Raw genomic sequence first — 21,178 nt, 5'->3', positions numbered from 1 at the left:
CTCTACAGGTTGTGATGTTAACAACTTATGCCTGGCAACAGTGTGCAACCAAGGGCCTGGGACAAGCCTGTGCGCCAACGGATAGGCTGAGTAAGTCTAAACCACGCTCAGTCTCTACTCTGATTGGCCAGCAGGGAGCAGGAACTATCTCTGTCAGAGTATTTTAAGAAGAACTCATAACAATGGCTTAGTTCTCTGAGTGCCCTGCGTGGTATTTCAGTGGACCCGTATATACGAACATCATATTTACCATTGAAGTGGTTTGCATTAATTAAAATACTAGTCTATTTTAGAAGACGTGTATTGACCTCTTTTGTTCCTAATACCAGATTTGAATTGACGCAACTTAACACTGGCTCAAATGATGTAACATCAAAAATGTGTTTGGTTGATTGAAGAAAAAACACTTCCCACTCTGTTTCTGATGACAAAGCCCATTATGTTTGCCTCTAGGGTACAAAAGATACAGTGCTGCAATAAACCACTCTCAGTTGTCAACGTAGAATGAGAATGTGCTACGTGGTGAGATGTTTCTAGCTGCAGGGGTCAATGACAATGTGAAGAGTTCCAGAAAATACACTCCGTCCTCTCCCACGGGACGTAATGTGCTCCTTAATGCATTGACAACAGCAGGTCTTCTTCTACTGAAAGAGATAGGCTGGGGGAGGCTTCAATGACAGGATTGGTCACGGATATCCCCGCTACGTTTGAGCTAATAGTGTGCAGTGTCAGCAAAACAAAGACATTAAATAATCAATAGAGCAATGTATACCAGCTCATGGTCAATCCTGTTTGGTGGAGTAGTGGGACAATATTTAGACCCCCTACCCTTCCCAGGAAACTTACACAGAGGGCAGGCCTCTTGGTGGGGGAGTCCTGTCTGCAGTGGCCACTGTGGATGCGGTGTCTCTGGACCAGCTCGTCGGCCGAGGGGTCTGTCCAGAAGTGGTCCGCCGTCTTCATCTTTGTGTACTCCAAGGCACAGGGCCCCACTGCCAGAGTACAGAACAATGGCGTGAAAAGACATATCGGTGGCCAGTGTGAGGAGAATCACTTACATTAATTGGTGCCCTGTGTGAGAGGAAATCCCCTACTACACTGGTATACTGTCTGAGATGAGATGTATGTGAATAAAAGCTTAAAAATGTGGAATCATTACCTAACAAAGAGGCCAGAATGGGTCCGTCCACCGGATCCATCAGAACGGCCTCTTTTTCGTAGAATTTACTGGAACATAAAAACGTGATGGAGGTGAGCCGTGCATTTCTGGATTTGCTTTTCCTCCTCCCTGCAGGTGACCATGCCATTTCACCCTCCTGTGACTCACCTGCTGTTCTCCACGAGGTAGAGCACGATCTTGTCCAGCACCTTCTCGATGAGGGCCGTGCGGATCCAAAGGTTTCTGACCACCTGCGGGCTGAGGCTGGGCAGCCTGGACAGTCTCCGTAAGCTATCCTGGTTGGGCAAACTTTGGTTCCGTCTGCAATGTAGAAACAGGGGAGAGGGAGGGAGGAACTCAGAGGCTACTTTTGGTTAACCATGGCAATTTTATACCAGTGATCATTTCTTATGTTACACCTGCATTGCATCAGTAAACTATAATTATGTGTGAGTAGAGATCGTGTTAAGGACTTGTTAGCAGTAATATACAGTAACAGCTTTTTGCTTTTGAGTGCTATGGTCTGTGTCTGTACAGGGATCCGGTGGTGTGTGTGTGTGTGCGCTCTCACTTGCTCTCCATGATCTGTTCCAGCTCCTGAGCCTTCCTGCACAGCTCCTCTGCCGGGGCAAAGCTCTTCCCCACCTTCATGAAGAGCGCTGCTATCTTGTTGCTACGCAGGAAGCCCGCCGCTCGCCGCTTAAGCCCATGGAGAACGCACGCCTCCACAGCAGCTGCACACACACACAAACAAACAGGCACAGAAATAATATTACATTTCAGAATATAGATGAGAAACAGTTTAGGAGAGTTCACTGAAACTTGTCACCATTATGAATCTTTATGTTCTCTATTTTAATCTTTCATTCAACTTTATTAAAAATGTAATATCACTGTATGATGCTGGTGGTGAGTTAAAATACATTATAAGACGTACAATGATGAATGGACACCACAGGAGGCTGCTGAGGGGAGGACGGCTCATAATGTCTGGAATGGAGTGAATGGAATGGTATCAAACACATGGAAACTACGTGTTTGATGAGTTCGATACCATTCAATTTATTGCGTTCCAGCCATTACTATGAGCCGGTCCTCCCCAATGAAGGTGCCACCAACCTCCTGTGTGTCACGTCTCCTCCAGTTGCTCCCCTCCGGCGCTCTGATTCGCCGGTCTACTGAGCCACCGGGCTGAGCGCACCAGCTCGGCAACACCGGAATGGAAACCCAACGCACCCTAAGCACCTCCAGCGCACCTGAACCTCATCATCTCATCACCACCTCTATATAGCCCTGGACTGTTCAGTGTTGTGTTGTGTGTGATTGTTAGTGTCTTGTCATGTACTCGCTCTTTGTTGTTCTCTTGCTCAGTGTTAAGTAAACCTTTACATTGTTGATTCCTGCGTCTGCGTCCTGCCTCTTCGTATTCTCAGTACTTGTCACACTGTGATGCACACAAATGTAGTGTCAGTAGGGGGATCCACATTCTAAAAAAACACCTCCACCATGTAACCACCATTATACTGTGTTGTAAAAAATTTGATCCATGGTCATAGATAAAAATCTGTCAACACCCATTGAGAATCTGCATATTATAGTACTTAGCTTGTGTAATTGTGACTGAGCCGTATGATGGACACTTCAGACAAAGCTCTGCGGCTTGAGGCTGTTATGAAAAGTGGGTCAAATATGCCAATTATTTTTATTACGTTATCCTTAAACATAATTATATTTTCCTAAGCCGAGAGCTTATCCAGTAAACACAAGTGCACACACACACGAACAGACATCTTTCTATAAGGCCTACGTGGCAGTGGCTTGAGCAGTTTTGACATTTGAGCTCTCTCTCAGGACTAATCCTGTGGTTCTGTTAGCATGGGGAAGGCCGTGGTTGTCATGGAAACCCCTGCTGATGGAGTGCTCCAGCGCTGAGTGTCTCTCTCTCTCTCTCTTCTTTTTTATTTTTACAAACCCACATCAAATAACCAGATTACACCAGGATAAAGGCATATTTTTCAGGACTACAAAAATACATGTAATAAATTCCCTTTTTCAATCCGTATAAAACCTGACCATGACTCCCTAAAATATGCCTGCCTGTAGCTCAGTTGGTAGAGCATGGCGCTTCCAACGCCAGGGTTGTGGGCTCGTTTCCCACGGGGGGCCAGTATGAAAATGTATGCACTCACTAACTGTAAGTCGCTCTGGATAAGAGCGTCTGCTAAATGACTAAAATGTAAATGTAGTTTCAACCAACTTTGCCCACCGGCTGTACAATACAGACATAACCTAGCCTATATTAAAATCATTACCATACCATGTCCATTAATGCACTGAATAACTAAACTATACTTATGTCTTAAAATAGCATCAACTGTAAACAGTATTTTAAAATCTAAATAAAAACGGAGTAATCAGAGTTCATAAAACAACGTAATCTTCATATACAGTACCAGTCAAAAGTTTGGACACACCTACTCTTTATTTTTTTACTATTTTCTACATTGTAGAATAATAGTGAAGACATCAAAACTATGAAATAACACATATGGAATCATGTAGTAACCAAAAAAGTGTTAAACAAATCAAAATACAGTGGCTTGCGAAAGTATTCACCCCCTTGGCATTTTTCCTATTTTGTTGCCTTACAACCTGGAATTAAAATTGATTTTTGGGGGGTTTGTATCATTTGATTTACACAACATGCCTACCACTTTGAAGATGCAAAATATTTGTTCTTGTGAAACAAACAAGAAATATAAAAAAAATAAACACAAAACTTGAGCATGCATACCCACCCCAAAGTCAATACTTTGTAGAGCCACCTTTTGCAGCAATTACAGCTGCAAGTCTCTTGGGGTATGTCTCTATAAGCTTGGCACTGGGATATTTGCCCATTCTTCAAGGCAAAACTGATACAGGTTTCCCTCAAGAATTTCCCTGTATTTAGCGCCATCCATCATTCCTTCAATTCTGACCAGTTTCCCAGTCCCTGCCGATGAAAAACATCCCCACAGCATGATGCTGCCACCACCATGCTTCACTGTGGGGATGGTGTTCTCGGGGTGATGAGAGGTGTTGGGTTTGCTTCAGACTTAGCGTTTTCCTTGATTGCCAAAAAGTTCAATTTTTGTCTCATCTGACCAGAGTACCTTCTTCCATATGTTTGGGGAGTCTCCCACATGCCTTTTGGCGAACACCAAACATGTTTACTTATTTTTTTCTTTAAGCAATGGCTTTTTTCTGGCCACTCTGCCATAAAGCCCAGTTCTGTGGAGTGTACAGCTTAAAGTGGTCCTATGGACAGATACTCCAATCTCCGCTGTGGCTCTTTGCAGCTCCTTCAGGGTTATCTTTGGTCTCTTTGTTGCCTCTCTGATTAATGCCCTCCTTGCCTGGTCCATGAGTTTTGGTGGGCGGCCCTCTTTTGGCAGGTTTGTTGTGGTGCCATATTCTTTCCATTTTTTAATCATGGATTTAATGGTGCTCCGTGGGATGTTCAAAGTTTCTGATATTTGTTTATAACCCAACCCTGATCTGTACTTCTCCACAACTTTGTCCCTGACGTGTTTGGAGAGCTCCTTGGTCTTCATGGTGCCGCTTGCTTGGTGGTGCCCTTTGGTTAGTGGTGTTGCAGACCCTGGGGCCTTTCAGAACAGGTGTATATATACTGAGATCATGTGACAGATCATGTGACACTTAGATTGCACACATGTGGACTTTATTTAACTAATTATGTGACTTCTGAAGGTAATTGGTTGCACCAGATCTTATTTAGGGGCTTCATAGCAAAGGGGGTGAATACATATGCACGCACCACTTTTCCGTTAATTATTTTTCATACTTTTTTTAAGCAAGTTATTTTTTTCATTTCACTTCACCAATTTGGACTATTTTGTGTATGTCCATTACATGAATCCAAATAAAAATCCATTTAAATTACAGGTTGTAATGCAACAAAATAGGAAAAACGCCAAGGGGGATGAATACTTTTGCAAGGCACTGTATATTTTATATTTGAGATTCTTCAAATAGCCACCCTTTTCCTTGATTACAGCTTTGCACACTCTTGGCATTCTCTCAACCAGCTTCATGAGGTAGTCACCTGGAATGCATTTCAATTAACAGGGGTGCCTTCTTAAAAGTTAATTTCTTTAATTTCTTTCCTTCTTAATGGGTTTGAGCCAATCAGTTGTGTTGTGACAAGGTAGGGGGGTATACAGAAGATAGTCCTATTTGGTAAAAGACCAAGTCCATATTATGGCAAGAACAGCTCAAATAAGCAAAGAGAAACGAAAGTCCATCATTACTTTAAGAAATGAAGGTCAGTCAATCCGGAACATTTCAAGAACTTTTAAAGTTTCTTCAAGTGCAGTCGCAAAAACCATCAAGCGCTATGATGAAACTGGCTCTCATGAGGACCGCCACAGGAAAGGAAGACCCAGAGTTACCTCTGCTGCAGAGGATAAGTTCATTAGAGTTACCAGCCTCAGAAATTGCAGCCCAAATAAATGCTTTCCAGAGTTCAAGTCACAGACACATCTCAACATCAAATGTTCAGAGAGGCCTGTGTGAATCAGGCCTTCATTTTCTATTACATTTTAGTCATTTAGCAGACGCTCTTATCCAGAGCGACTTACAATTAGTGAGTGCATACATTTTTCATACTGGCCCCCCATGGTCGAATTGTTGCAAAGAAACCACTACTAAATGACACCAATAAGAAGAAGAGACCTGCTTGGGCCAAGAAACACGAGCAATGGACATTAGACCGGTGGAAATCTGTCCTTTGGTCTGGAGTCCAAATTTGAGAGTTTAGGTTCCAACCACCGTGTCTTTGTGAGCGGATGATCACTGTATGTGTAGTTACCACCGTAAAGCATGGAGGGGGAGGAGGAGGTGTTATGGTGCGGGGGTGCTTTTCTGGTGACACTGTGATTTATTTAGAATTCATGGCACACTTAACCAGCATGACTACCACAGCATTCTGCAGCGATACGCCATCCCATCTGGTTTGGGCTTAGTGGGACTATCATTTGTTTTTCAACAGGACAATAACCCAACACACCTACAGGCTGTGTAAGGGCTATTTTCCCAAGAAGGAGAGTGATGGAGTGCTGCATCAGATGACCTGGCCTCCACAATCTCCCGACCTCAACCAAATTAAATTGAGATGGTTTGAGATGAGTCGGACGGCACTGAAGGAAAAGCAGCCAACAATTGCTCAGCATATGTGGGAACTCCTTCAAGACTGTTGGAAAAGCATTCCAGGTGAAGCTGGTTGAGAGAATGCCAAGAGTGTGCAAAGCTGTCATCAAGGCAAAGGGTGGCTATTTGAAGAATCTCAAATCTCAAATATATTTTGATTTGTTTAACACTTTTTTGGTTACTACATGATTCCATGTGTGTTATTTCATAGTTTTGATGTGTTCACTATTATTCTACAATGTAAAAAATAGAAAAAATAAAGAAAAACCCTTGCATGAGTAGGTGTGTCCAAACTTTTGACTGTAGTGTATATATTTACTATATTTTCCAACTGTTCTGTAGCTTTGTAATCCTAATGTTTGAGCAGTGTTGTGTATACACTCACTAATACAGTATGTACTCCACCTTTCCTCTCTCTCTCGTCCTTCCTTTCTCTTTATCTTGGTGCACCTCTGTTTTCTTCCTTATTATTACAGGAGCGAGAAACGTAGTTCCGTGACAAAGATGTCTCAATAGGATTCCCCTCGTCTTTCAAACTACTAGAAATTACACTCCAATAATGAAAAGAAATAAGCATTTCCAGAGGGTGAAACCTCCTTGGCTTCGTGGTACTTAGGCCTAACATAACCCCGGGAGCCATGCAACCAAAGCAATATCCATTGTGTCATAAACCCTGTGGTTAAAGCACTCACATAGGAAATAAGTGGCTGGACCCTGTCCACTTTCCACACAGGCACTCTTATTTCTAAGGTAATTACAGCTACTGAAGTAATGACCCCTAATCAGCCCCGTATCTGTGGCAACAGAACACATTAGGGGACTCAGACTGTCTGTGTTGCCACTGACCAGGAATTCTCAGCACTATGACACAATCAACACATTCTAAATATGGCCAACCACACTATTGGCTTAGATGAATTCTTCAATGTGCCAACATCATGCCTACCCTGGGTGTCAGTCTGTGTCTGCTCTCTTGCCATATCCTTATTGAATTGGTATGACCACTTTGAGAAAGATACACCTTTAAAGCTTGGCTTCATTAACAATTGAATTACAGAGATCCTATTAAATTAGTATTCTAATTCCATGTTTGACTATCTCTCTCACGGCAATGTGAAGGGAAGAAAAGAATAGCTATTTTGGTGAGGAAGAAGGGACGGGCAAGTGGCTAACATTTGACATTTCCCGGGCTCTCCTGCCTTGGCGACTTGAATATGTGACCATGATGATAGAGGCTAATTACTCCCCGCTGACCTGCCTGAGCAAGTCCTTGCCTCACGCCTTCCCTTTCCCCCTCCCCTCCACTCGCCCTCCATCTCCATCCTGTGATCTCTGCACACAGACACATTTGTGTGACAGCTTGATGTAAAACCTGATAGAGCAGAGTAGAACATGTGGGAGTAAAGAGCGACAACGTCACACAGAGAGTCCATGGGGGGATGCAAGGGGGAGCTAAAACTAACAGCCACCACGGTATATGAAGTAAAGGGAAAGCTCTTACTTCCAGGTCTGTTAATGGGCAGGTTACTCTCCTGTTGTAGTGGGGGAGGAAGAGCCTTTCCTTGGAGATTGATCACACAGTTATCAGCTAGCAGCAGGCACGTGCACAGATAGAGCCCTAGTGTGACGAGTACTGAGGATACGAAGAGGCAGGACGCAGACACAGGAATCAACAATGTAAAGGTTTACTTAACACTGAGCAAGAGAACAACAAATCGCGCGTACACAACAAGACACTAACAATCACACACAACACAACACTGAACAGTCCAGGGCTATATAGGAGTGGTGATGAGATGATGAGGTGCAGGTGCGCTGAAGGTGTTTAGGGTGCGTTGGGTTTCCATTCCGGTGTTGCCGAGGTGGTGCGCTCAGACCGGTGGCTCAGTAGACCGGCGAATCAGAGCAACGGAGGGGAGCAAAGGGAGGAGACGTGGGTGTCACCTGCCCTTTTGGCCTCCTATGAAAAAAGTGTCCTTATGGTTGGTGACGTTTTTAAAAAACAAATTACTTTTTATTTTATTTTTTTATCTGTTTTCTCTCTTGTAACTTTAAATGCAATGAATTGCCTATCAACTAGATAATTTCTCATGAACGCATGAATCTTGAAAAAAAAAATGCATTGCTGCACTCTTCCTCGTCACATGCATGAGCTACCCACCGGTGCAGAGCGGTGAGTTTGAAATTAATACGGCCAGTAGTTGGTTACTTTGGAGTTTCTAGCATGTGTTATCTCAGGGGGCAACAGCAGTTTGACTCTTTATCAGTAGCATAACCAATTCAAATCAAGTAAAGACTAGCTAACTAGCTGATGAATCTAGCCTACATTAGCGACAGTGTTTCCGCTGCATTCATTTAGTTGTGGCGCTACGTCACGACAAAATCATTGCCGCCACTGCAAACCCCCAAAAACTAAAATGTAACATCATAGTATTTCTACCAAACATACTTTCAATAATATGTCCAGGTACAACACAGTTTTAAAGGTTATTTAGCTCTTTGTGCCACTGTGGCAGCCAAAACTGCCTGTGCACAAAAACTCAGTGCACTGTCTTCGAGACAGAGCGCTAGTCACTGGAGAGACCCTGGGAAAATCTCAATTGCATACTTCTGGCGTCCTCTCTCTTTCTCAAAACCCATTGGATGAGAACGCCAGTGGTCCGGCCCCTCTGACCTTCTCCTCCAATTGGGTTTTGAGAAGGAGGTGAGGAGAGAGGACACGAGGAGTATGCAATTGAGATTCTCTTTCCTATAGAGACTGCCACCAGTCAGTGGTACGGCATACATATTAGGAACTTTGTCAATCCTCCTCCTCAGACCTCACCCCTCACCTAGTCAAGTCTCAACCCTGCACATTCTCCCATGAGGCGGAGAGAAAATGTTGCTGTTTTAAGGCTAATTTGCTGCAATTCTATACATTTTACAACAGGACAGAGAGTTTTATAGCTAATCTCATGCTATTCTACACTTTTTGCCATGAGGCTGTGAGAAAATGTGCTCTGACATGCACTGCAGTTTTAAAGCTAACTTATTGTAACTTTTGCCTAAACATTTTGCCTTGGCTCATGACATAAAAAAATAAGAAAACAAAGCAGCTCAGCTGGTAGAGCACGGCGCTTGTAACGCCAAGGTAGTGGGTTCGATCCCCGGGACCACCCATACACAAAAAATGTATGCACGCATGACTGTAAGTCGCTTTGGATAAAAGCGTCTGCTAAATGGCATATTATTTATATTATAAAGCAGGAAGTATGTCCTTTTAAAAAGCAACCTGAGCGGACCTTTTCACAGTTGTTCTACAAACGACACTGCAACAAAAATGTCCAGAGGAAACACAGATTAGCGATGATCAGCTGATAAAGGCCAACCCAGTAGTGCTTCTAGCAAAGATACTTAACTAACATTTCACCTTTGGTTCTAGCTTGCTTAGCCTACAATGTGTGATGAGTGAGTGTGTTTTTGCAGAACATTTTATGTAATTAAGGTGCCCTTTTTTTTTAACTCCGAGCAAAGGTCTGTACATGGCCCTGGCTAGCAGACCCTCAAACCCTCCACCCAGAGGTTGACGTGATATGCAGATTTGGACCTTTCCTCTACCACTTTTATCAGTTGATAAAATATCCTTCGGTAGGATGTCGGTGAGGCTTGATGAGCCTGTGAAGAATGACTGTGAGATTATTCTTTCACACCCCAATGCAGTACAGCAGATAGTCATTATCACCTATCCTTATGCTTTCAACAAGCCCTTTTTCTACCAACAACAAAGTGTTAAATCACCTAAACTCTTGACGGGGCTTGACGACCTTGTTCCCTGGCTGTGTTACATAAGAGGCATCCCAGAAATAGTTGCAATGATATAATTCTGACAGGTTTTCTTTGTGATGTCAGGTTTTATAGAAGTCTTTTAAGGGATCAGAAAAAGGGAAACCAGTACGGTTCTTATACCATAAACTGCATTCGGAAAGTATTCAGACCCCTTGACTTTTTCCACATTTTGTTACATTACAGCCTTATTCTAAAATTGATTAAATCAAACATTTTCCTCATCAATCTACACACAATACCCCATAATGACAAAGCGAAAACAGTTCCTCTGTGGAGATGGGAGAACCTTCCAGAAGGACAACCATCTCTGCAGCACTCCACCAATCAGGCCTTTATGGTAGAGTGGCCAGACGGAAGCCACTCCTCAGTAAAAGGCACATGACAGCCCGCTTGGAGTTTGCCAAAAGGCACCTAAAGACTCTCAGACCATGAGAAACATGATTCTCTGGTCTGATGAAACCAAGATTTAACTCTATGGCCTGAATGCCAAGCGTCACGTCTGGAGGAATCCTGGCACCATCCCTACGGTGAAGCATGGTGGTGACAGTATCATGCTGTGGGGATGTTTTTCAGCAGCAGGGACTGGGAGACTAGCCAGGATTGAGGGAAAGATGAACGGAGCAAAGTACAGAGAGATCCTTCATGAAAACCTGCTCCAGAGCGCTCAGGACCTCAGACTGGGGCGAAGGTTCACCTTCCAACAGGACAACGACCCTAAGCACACAGCCAAGACAACGCAGGAGTGGCTTCGGGACAAGTCTCTGAATGTCCTTGAGTGGCCCAGCCAGAGCCCGGACTTGAACCCGATCTAACATCTCTGGAGAGACCTGAAAATAGCTGTGCAGTGATGCTCCCCATCCAACCTGACAGAGCTTGAGAGGATCTGCAGAGAAGAATGGCAGAAACTCCCCAAATACAGGATTGCCAAGCTTGTAGCGTCATACCCAAAAAGACTCCTCCCGAGTGGCGCAGCGGTCTAAGGCACTGCATCTCAGTGCTTGAGGCGTCACTACAGACCCCCTGGTTCGATTCCAGGCTGTATCACAACCAGCCGTGATTGGGAGTCCCATAGGGCGGCGCACAATTGGCCCAGCGTCGTCCGGGTTTGGCCGGTGTAGGCCGTCATTGTAAATAAGAATTTGTTCTTAACTGACTTGCCTAGTTAAATAAAGGTTAAATAAAATAAATACAAAAAAGACTCTAGGCTGTAATCGCTGCCTAAGGTGTTTCAACAAAGTACTGAATAAAGGGTCTGAATACTTATGTAATTGTGATATCAGTTTTAAAAAATATATAAATGAGAAAAAATGTCTAAACCTGTTTTTGCTTTGTCATTATGGGGTATTGTGTGTAGATTGATGAGGGGAAAAAAAACTATTTAATCAATTTAAGAATACGGCTGTAGCGTAACAAATGTGGTAAAAGTCAAGGGGTCTGAATACTTTCTGAATGCACTGCATGTTGGAATAACAGCCTGACCAATGAAACCTGACTGACTCGTGTCTGACAGGATACCTGTTCCTTCTGATTGGCACAATGACAAAAGGTTTGGGTTACTCCTGAGTGGCGCAGTGGTCTAAGGCACTGCATAGCAGTGCTAACTGTGCCACTAGAGATCCTGGTTTGAATCCAGGCTCTGTCGCAGCTGGCCGTGACCGGGAGACTCATGGGCGGTGCACAATTGGCCCAGTGTTGTCCAGGGTAGGGGATGGAATGGCCGGCAGGGATGTAGCTCAGTTGATAGGGCATGGCGTTTGCAACGCCAGGGTTGTGGGTTCGATTCCCACGGGGGGCCAGTATAAAAAAATATGTATTCACTAACTGTAAGTCGCTCTGGATAAGAGCGTCTGCTAAAATGTAAATGTTTGATTTTTTTCTGTTGTAGGGCAGGTGATTAATGAGCAAATACTACCAAATATGTCCCAATAGTTGAAACTCACCACAAAATGAGACAATGTGGCTGCTGTCTTCATGTACAAACTTTCTGGTGACAGCCTCTTCCATGATCTGCTTCACCTGTGAATGACAGAGAGAGAGAGAGAGAGAGAGAGAGAGAGAGAGAGAGAGAGAGAGAGAGAGAGAGAGAGAGAGAGAGAGAGAGAGAGAGAGAGAGAGAGAGAGAGAGATTAAGCAGAGCCGGAAGAGTGCATGCCAAGTTCAATGGATGAGTCATCCAACTTGCATTAAGCAGATCTCAGATGGATAGGGCTGAAGAGGGTTGATGTTGGGTGAGTGGGGTGCTAATTTACCCACACCTCTGGGGCCCACTTCACAGACTGGCTTTACAATCAAACCTCTTTAGATGTGAATTGAGAAAGAGAGGGTGAGAGCACAGTGTCGCAGGCTTTTCATGTCTCGCCAAGGCTGGCACTATACGACACCTGCAATTGATTCGGTGACGTCACAACCAGCATAAACCTCAGTCAAACACACAGCCTCTGAAAAACAAGCGGGAGGAGAGTTTTAAAGTACAAACGTTTGGTATTATCGACACCAGGGTTTCCCCCTTGCTGACCCGGACACAGGCTGCTCACAGGGACAACATCAGACCTGCGCCCCAGATGCCTGATAACTCTGACCCTGGTGAATATGAGGACATCTCCTAGCACTGCCATTGCTCTGTGTCCTGGAAATCAGCCTGCAGATAGAGCAGCCCAGATAGCACTCATTTCCTGTTGTATTGAGTCTTTCCTCAGAGGAGATATTACACTGCACGAAGAGAGGGGGAGCCTGCCTAGAGAACAAAGCCACAAAGCCACAAACACACGCACACACAAACATCTGTGCAGACATAGAATACATTTGAATATCACTACAGAGGGCAGATTTTAAAAAGAATGCTCCATTGAAGCAAAATATTTCAAATGACTTGATTGTTTAACTGCCTCTATGTTGCAATCTCTGATTGTAAATCTAGTATGGTTAAACAGACCTGGGTCCGGTTTCCCAAAAGCATCTGAAGGCTATGTTCATCATTAGAACCTTCGTAGGAGAACAGCTAAGTGCGTCGTACGATATCCACTAAACATAGAATCAAGATGTTTAACTGTCTCTCTGTGACTGCCGATAACTTCATAACGAAGTTGACTACAAACACAAAGTTGCCAATGTCTTTGCAATTGTTAAAAACAAGCAAAGGATAAAAAGATGCATCAAATGAAAACTGGGATGACTGCAGTAAAAGATAAATAGCCTACAGTATAGGCTACATAGGCCTATATAATTAAATAATATTGAAATAAATATAATGTTCATTCAATTGAGTTCTATTTTGCTAATTGTAGGCTACTGCCTGTAATTTGCCTAAATATATTTAATGATGTGTAACATGTGCACAATGATGTGCCAAATGAATCTGTGATTGATTGCATTATTATAGGGTAAGCATTAGAATAAGCCGCCTCAATATTTACAGCCATTAGGTGATATTATCGCTCTAGGAGCTGATCCGTCGTCAGTATTGTGGAAAAATTATAATGTTAAGGTAACATTTGAATGGAGAAAGCTGATCAGAGAGCAGCACTGCCTTTCTTTCGACACACTTAGCGAATGTTCTTTCTGCGTGGTGTTTTGGTGTCACGATCGTCGTAAGAAGCGGACCAAGGCGCAGCGTGATAACCGTACATCTTTATTACGTACTTAACACACGATCAAAACAAAACAACAAACGATACGTGAAGTCCTAGGTTATACACCAAAACAAACCTTACGGAACAAGATCCCACAAAATAACAGTGCCAAACAGGCTGCCTAAGTATGGTCCCCAATCAGAGACAACAAGCTACAGCTGCCTCTGATTGGGAACCACCCTGGCCAACATAGAAATACAAGAACTAGAACACAAACCTAGAAAACTAAACAATGAAACCTACACACCCTGGCTCAACATATAAGAGTCCCCAGAGCCAGGGCGTGACATTTGGGAAAAACATATTCGGCTATTGTAGGAAAAATGCATCGTTAAAACACTTGTAAACCAAAGTTCCATCGCTATCGGGAAACCAGGCCCTGAAGGTAAGATGATCTGTCATAAGTGTAATAATTCCATTATTTTACTTTTAGATTGTGTGTATTATGTGTATTGTTGTGAATTGTTGATATTACTGCACTGTTGGAGCTAGAAACACAAACATTTCACTACAGTGCCTTGCAAAAGTATTCATCCCCCTTGGCGTTTTTCCTATTTTGTTGCATTACAACCTGTAATTTAAATGGATTTTTATTTGAATACACAAAATAGTCCAAATTGGTGAAGTGAAATGAAAAAAAATTCAAAAAAATAAATCACGGAAAAGTGGTGCATGCACATGTATTCACCTCCTTTGCTATGAAGCCCCTAAATAAGATCTGGTGCAACCAATTACCTTCAGAAGTCACATAATTAGTTAAATAAAGTCCACCTGTGTGCAATCTAAGTGTCATATGATCTGTCACATGATCTCAGTATATACAATGAGGAGAACAAGTATTTGATACACTGCCGATTTTGCAGGTTTTCCTACTTACAAAGCATGTAGAGGTCTGTAATTTGTATCATATGTACACTTCAACTGTGAGAGACGGAATCTAAAACATCCAGAAAATCACATTGTATGATTTTTAAGTAATTAATTTGCATTTTATTGCATGACATAAGTATTTGATCACCTACCAACCAGTAAGAATTCCGGCTCTCACAGACCTGTTGGTTTTTCTTTAAGAAGCCCTCCTGTTCTCCACTCATTACCTGTATTAACTGCACCTGTTTGAACTCGTTACCTGTATAAAAGACACCTGTCCACACAATGAATCAAACAGACTCCAACCTCTCCACAATGGCCAAGACCAGAGAGCTGTGTAAGGACATCTGGGATAAAATTGTAGACCTGCACAAGGCTGGGATGGGCTACAGGACAATAGACAAGCAGCTTGGTGAGAAGGCAACAACTGTTGGCGCAATTATTGGAAAATGGAAGAAGTTCAAGATGACGGTCAATCACCCTCGGTCTGGGGCTCCATGCAAGATCTCACCTCGTGGGGCATCAATGATCATGAGGAAGGTGAGGGATCAGCCCAGAACTACACGGCAAGACCTGGTCAATGACCTGAAGAGAGCTGGGACCACAGTCTCAAAGAAAACCATTAGTAACACACTACGCCGTCATGGATTAAAATCCTGCAGCGCACGCAAGGTCCCCCTGCTCAAGCCAGCTCATGTCCAGGCCCATCTGAAGTTTGCCAATGACCATCTGGATGATCCAGAGGAGGAATGGGAGAAGGTCATGTGGTCTGATGAGACAAAAATAGAGCTTTTTGGTCTAAACTCCACTCAACGTGTTTGGAGGAAGAAGAAGGATGAGTACAACCCCAAGAACACCATCCCAACCGTGAAGCATAGAGGTGGAAACATCATTCTTTGGGGATGCTTTTCTGCAAAGGGGACAGGACGACTGCACCGTATTGAGGGGAGGATGGATGGGGCCATGTATTGCGAGATCTTGGCCAACAACCTCCTTCCCTCAGTAAGAGCATTGAAGATGGGTCGTGGCTGGGTCTTCCAGCATGACAACGACCCGAAACACACAGCCAGGGTAACTAAGGAGTGGCTCTGTAAGAAGCATCTCAAGGTCCTGGAGTGGCCTAGCCAGTCACCAGACCTGAACCCAATAGAAAATCTTTGGAGGGAGCTGAAAGTCCGTATTCCACAGCGACAGCCCCGAAACCTGAAGGATCTGGAGAAGGTCTGTATGGAGGAGTGGGCCAAAATCCCTGCTGCAGTGTGTGCAAACCTGGTTAAGACCTACAGGAAACGTATGATCTCTGTAATTGCAAACAAAAGTTTCTGTACCAAATATTAAGTACTGCTTTTCTGATGTATCAAATACTTATGTCATGCAATAAAATGTAAATTAATTACTTAAAAATCATACAATGTGATTTTCTGGATTTTTTAGATTCCGTCTCTAACAGTTGAAGTGTACCTATGATACAAATTACAGACCTCTACATGCTTTGTAAGTAGGAAAACCTGCAAAATCGACAGTGTATCAAATACTTGTTCTCTCCACTGTATACACACCTGTTCTGAAAGGCCCCAGAGTCTGCAACACTACTAAGCAAGGGGCACCACCAAGCAAGCGGCACCATGAAGACCAAGGAGCTCTCCAAACACGTCAGGGACAAAGTTGTGAAGAAGCACAGATCAGGGTTGGGTTATAAAATAATATCCTACACTTTGAACATCCCACGGAGTACCATTTAAATCCATTATAAAAAAATGGAAAGAATATGGCACCACAACAAACCTGCCAAGAGAGGGCCACCCACCAAAACTCACGGACCAGGCAAGAAGGGCATTAATCAGAGAGGCAACAAAGAGACCAAAGATAACCCTGAAGGAACTGCAAAGCTCCACAGCGGAGATTGGAGTATCTGTCCATAGGACCACTTTAAGCCGTACACTCCACAGAGCTGGGCTTTACGGAAGAGTGGCCAGAAAAAAGCCATTGCTTAAAGAAAAAATAAGCTAACACGTTTGACGTTTGCAGCTGTAATTGTTGCAAAAGGTGGCTCTACAAAGTATTGACTTTGGGGGGATGAATAGTTATGCACGCTCAAGTTTTGTGTTTTCTTGTCTTATTTCTTGTTTGTTACACAAAAAATATATATTTTGCATCTTCAAAGTGGTAGGCATGTTGTGTAAATCAAATGATACAAACCCCCAAAAAATCCATTTTAATTCCAGGTTGTAAGGCAACAAAATAGGAAAAATGCCAAGGGGGGTGAATACTTTCGCAAGCCACGGTATGTGACCAATAAAATGTGATTTGATTTAATTTAGAGGTGGTTCAGTGAACTACGATCATGTGATGAGTAACCTTGCCAAAGACCTGTAGACTTGCTAATGTCCTAGAATCAGATCAGTGGGCAAACACAGTCTTTTGGCGTACAGGAGAACCCAGTGTTTGAACCCAGACGTTCACATTGGTGCATATGGTCTCTGTGAGGATAAAGAGCTCAAAAGGGTGTAAAGTGTAACAGACTCAGCAAGCTAACAGGAGTTTGAGGTTGAGTCACATAAGGATAAACTCAGCCATTTCAATTTGTGGATGTGAAACTTGCCCATAATATGTTGGCTGGAGTACATTGGTGACACCACCTTCTCTGAGTTCCAGTTTTGTTGCTCTGTTGGCTAAAACATCCCCCATTTTCCCCTCAAAACAGCCTCAATTCGTTGGGGCATGGACTCTACAAGGTGTTGAAAGCGTTCTACAGGAATGTTGGCCAATGTTGACTCAATTGGTTCCCAAAGTTGTGTGTAGTTGGCTGGATTACCTTTGGGTGGTTGCCATTGTTGATACATACAGGAAACTGAGCGTGAAAAACCCAGCAGCGTTGCAGTTCTTGACACAAACCTACTACCATACCCAGTTCAAAGGCACTTAAAGGGGAATTTCACCCTGGCTCTGCCACGGCATGTAGTCATTACTATATTAACGTTACATTTTTATCATAAACATCACAATTATCCAAACCACAAGCTAGAACTAGCACATTTTAATTTTACTGGTAGAATCAGGAAGTTTCTCCCTGTGTATTAGTCTGCTAATAGTGAACCACAAAGTCCGGGGTTCATAGCGAATGCTGATACTGACCGCTAGGTAAAGGGGGCGTGGCCAAAAACTTGAGTAACGGCTTTGTTTACTTCACGCAGTAATCACAGAACTTCTCTAGGCAAGATTTTTCAGAAAACATTTGTTTTTCACTGTTTCATCATGCCCGTGTGATGTTCTGTGAATTGCTGTGCTATTTACAAACAAGCGCAAAAATGAGTTATCTTTCACCATTCTACCTACCAGAGATTCACCCAGATTCTGCCAGTGGCTTATGGCTATCAGGATTGATGCGGTGACCAAAAATTATCAGAGGGATTTTCAGGCTGAACTGATGGGGAATCCATTTCGACGACAGCTGTTATTTTTTTCTTCACAACATAATGGAAGATTCTCAATTAAAGGTAACCTAACGTTAGCTGGCTTGCTAGCCTAGCTGAGTAAGTTAGCTAGCTAGCTAACGCTACACTCACAGATAGAACAATGAGACAGATATTTCCCCGGATGTATAAATGTGAAGCATCCGCTTGGCGTTTCCACTCACTATCAAATATGGTAGTGAGGAAGCCCAGTGGCCGGCAGTGGGAGAAGATGGAATGAGATGGATCTTGGCCGACATTCTGCTAACTTTGTCATCTATGAAACATTTGATCTCAATACAGTTTTCTGTTCCCAAAACTAGAATCTGTTACAAACAGAGTGGACTAAGTTTTGTAGACTTTACCCTTTGCCAAAGTGTTTTTTTTCCCCCGTTGTTTAGGAGTGCAAAGGCAAATGTAGTTATTGCACAAGCACACTTCACAGAGTAGGCGTTCCCTAATGGAAATATGCAAATGTTACTAGAACGCACCAATAGGATCTCGCTAGCTCATGCTTGGCTCTGCCCACCACCTTGCTTGTTCTGCCCACTATGACTCATTTGTTCCCATTTGAAACGACGGGCTGTGGTCTATCTTGGTTTAGCTATAAAAATCTTTGCTACAGTCCTGTATTGAACTCTGAAAGCCATCAGCTAAATCATATAGCTATCTTTTGGTATACACACTGTCAATCAATTTCGCCTATGCCATAGTAGTCACTGTTAGACTGGTAGCTACCTTCAGCAGAGTAAACATGTTTGTTTGTTCGTTCTATCTTTGACTGACATTAGCTAATGTTACCAAATAAAGAGTATCTCAATTTGGTAGCCATCTATTCCACCCTTGTCTGGAAAACACTCCATTACAAAAAATTTCAATATATAGCTATCTAACTCGCTCTGTGTGTTGGTAGCTATGATGAATGTGTATAAATTGTCTATGGTTAGTTAGTGGGTTCTCAGCCAGTCTCCGCTGGCTAGCAATCTTGCTGCCAATTTAGTGACGCTAGTTAGCTAACAGCAAGCTGACAATACTGAAATGTCCATGTTATATATGCTTAGCTAGCTAGTCTAATAGAGATCAATACAATTAGTGGGGTGGTTAAATTGTGTATTGTTGTGTATTTTGTTGTAAGTGGTACAGAATCTGATTCCACCAACATGCGCTTCCAACCCCTAGCTCTGCACAAGGTGAAGGTAAGTTGGCCAAAATATTTACAAGCTGATGGCTAAGACAGCTCAATTTACAGTAAGCATGGTATAAACATGAATTGGGTAGTGTTTGTATGGTTTGTGTTATGGTGTTACAGGTGGTTAGAGGTAGCCTGAGGACTAGAGTACCTTCCAGACCATGTAATCAATTTAGTCTACCCCTCTTCTCTTTTTACCTTTTCTTTTTGTAAAACTCAGGTTATCTGGAGTCATTCCACAGTGCCCTGCTGAAAAATACCCCAAAGCGGGGGCATTTCTGGGTACACAAGCATGAGGGAGCGGGCACACCTTGCAGTTATAGAACACTATAAGATTGTGGGACAGAAACAAGCAAGGGACACTGAAAGGTATAAAATCAAGACTACAACAGTAATGACACAACCACATAATTCTCTCTGCAGATTCTCAAAACAATTCAAAGACATGTCTACTAAATTCCCCTGCAATTAACAAGAATGATCTGTCTAAGTCAATGGGCTGGGGGAGGTTTACAGACAGTACTTTGAGATGAGGAAGGGGGTTTTGGTTGTGCAGGGTTGTGCTTAGACAGTACATGTATTGTTGTACAGGAGAGTACACTACACAATAATGCTAACTCAAGAGAACTGGGTATTCAACAACAATGTTGTATGGTAAAAGTAACATACAAAAAAATTGTATGAACAGTGTAGTACAGTTCAGTGTGTCTGAGTGTGTCTCAGGTGTAGAGACACACAAGTGCAGAGAACTGTAGTTACAGATTGGGGGGTAGAAAAACACTTTTTGCCCGCACTGCAGATGGCTATATCGGTCCGCTAATACAGGACTATTAAAGGCCCAGTGCACTACTTTTGTGTTAACAAAAATCTTGCCATATACAGTACTAGTCAAAAGTTTGGACACACCTACTCATTCAAGGGTTTTTCTTTATTTTTACTATTTTCTACATTGTAGAATAATAGTGAAGACATCAAAACGATGAAATAACACATATGGAATCATGTAGTAACCAAAACAAGTGTTAAACAAATCAAAATAGATTTGAGATTCTTCAAAGTAGCCACCCTTTGCCTTGATGGCAGCTTTGCACACTCTTGGCATTCTCTCAACCAGCTTCATGAGGTAGTCACCTGGAATTAATTTCAATTAACAGGTGTGCCTTGTTAAAAGTTAATTTGTGGAATTTCTTTCCTTCTTAATGCGTTTGCGCCAATCAGTTGTGTTGTGACAAGGTAGGGGGGCTAAACAGAAGATAGCCCTATTTGGTAAAATACCAATTTATTGCAAGAACAGCTCAAATAAGCAAAGCGAAACGACTTTAAGACATGAAGGTCAGTCAATCCAGAACATTTTAAGAACTTTGAAAGTTTCTTCAAGTGCAGTCGCACAAACCATCAAGCGCTATGATGAAACTGCCTCTCATGAGGACCGCCACAGGAAAGGAAGACCCAGAGTTACCTCTGCTGCAGAGGATAAGTTCATTAGAGTTACCAGCCTCAGATTGAAGCCCAAATAAATGCTTCACAGAGTTCAAATAACAGACACATCAACATCAACTGTTCAGAGGAGAATGCGTGAATCAGACCTTCATGGTCAAATTGCTGCAAAGAAACCACTACTAAAGGACACTAATAATAAGAAGAGACTTGCTTGGGCCAAGAAAAACAAGCCATGGACATTAGACCGGTGGAAATCTGTCCTTTGGTCTGATGAGTCCAAATGTGAGATTTCTGGTTCCAACCGCCGTGTCTTTGTGAGACGCAGAGTAGGTGAATGGATGATCTCCGCATGTGTGGTTCCCACGGTGAAGCAAGGAGGAGGAGGTGTGATGGTGTGGGGGTGCTT

The 21,178-nt window shown here is 43.0% G+C and overlaps 1 protein-coding gene across 1 annotated transcript in view; it reads right to left on the bottom strand.

Annotated features, from left to right (window-relative positions):
- The window catches only part of LOC311140892 (small G protein signaling modulator 1-like), a gene marked incomplete at both ends in the record, with an annotated part of 107,511 nt that overhangs the window by 68,077 nt on the left and 18,256 nt on the right, over positions 1–21,178 (bottom strand). The window contains 5 exons of the mRNA XM_084176164.1: positions 847–992; positions 1,160–1,227; positions 1,328–1,480; positions 1,731–1,893; positions 12,133–12,208. Of these exons, the coding sequence (XP_084032290.1) occupies positions 847–992; positions 1,160–1,227; positions 1,328–1,480; positions 1,731–1,893; positions 12,133–12,208 (606 nt within the window). The remainder of the gene's footprint in view (positions 1–846; positions 993–1,159; positions 1,228–1,327; positions 1,481–1,730; positions 1,894–12,132; positions 12,209–21,178) is intronic.

The sequence above is a fragment of the Coregonus lavaretus genome (genome assembly GCF_964263955.1).
Source record: "Coregonus lavaretus genome assembly, chromosome: 14".
In the NCBI taxonomy this organism is placed as follows: Eukaryota; Metazoa; Chordata; class Actinopteri; order Salmoniformes; family Salmonidae; genus Coregonus; species Coregonus lavaretus.
Note: the sequence above shows the minus strand (reverse complement) of the source record. Positions and strands in the feature narration are given on the sequence as shown.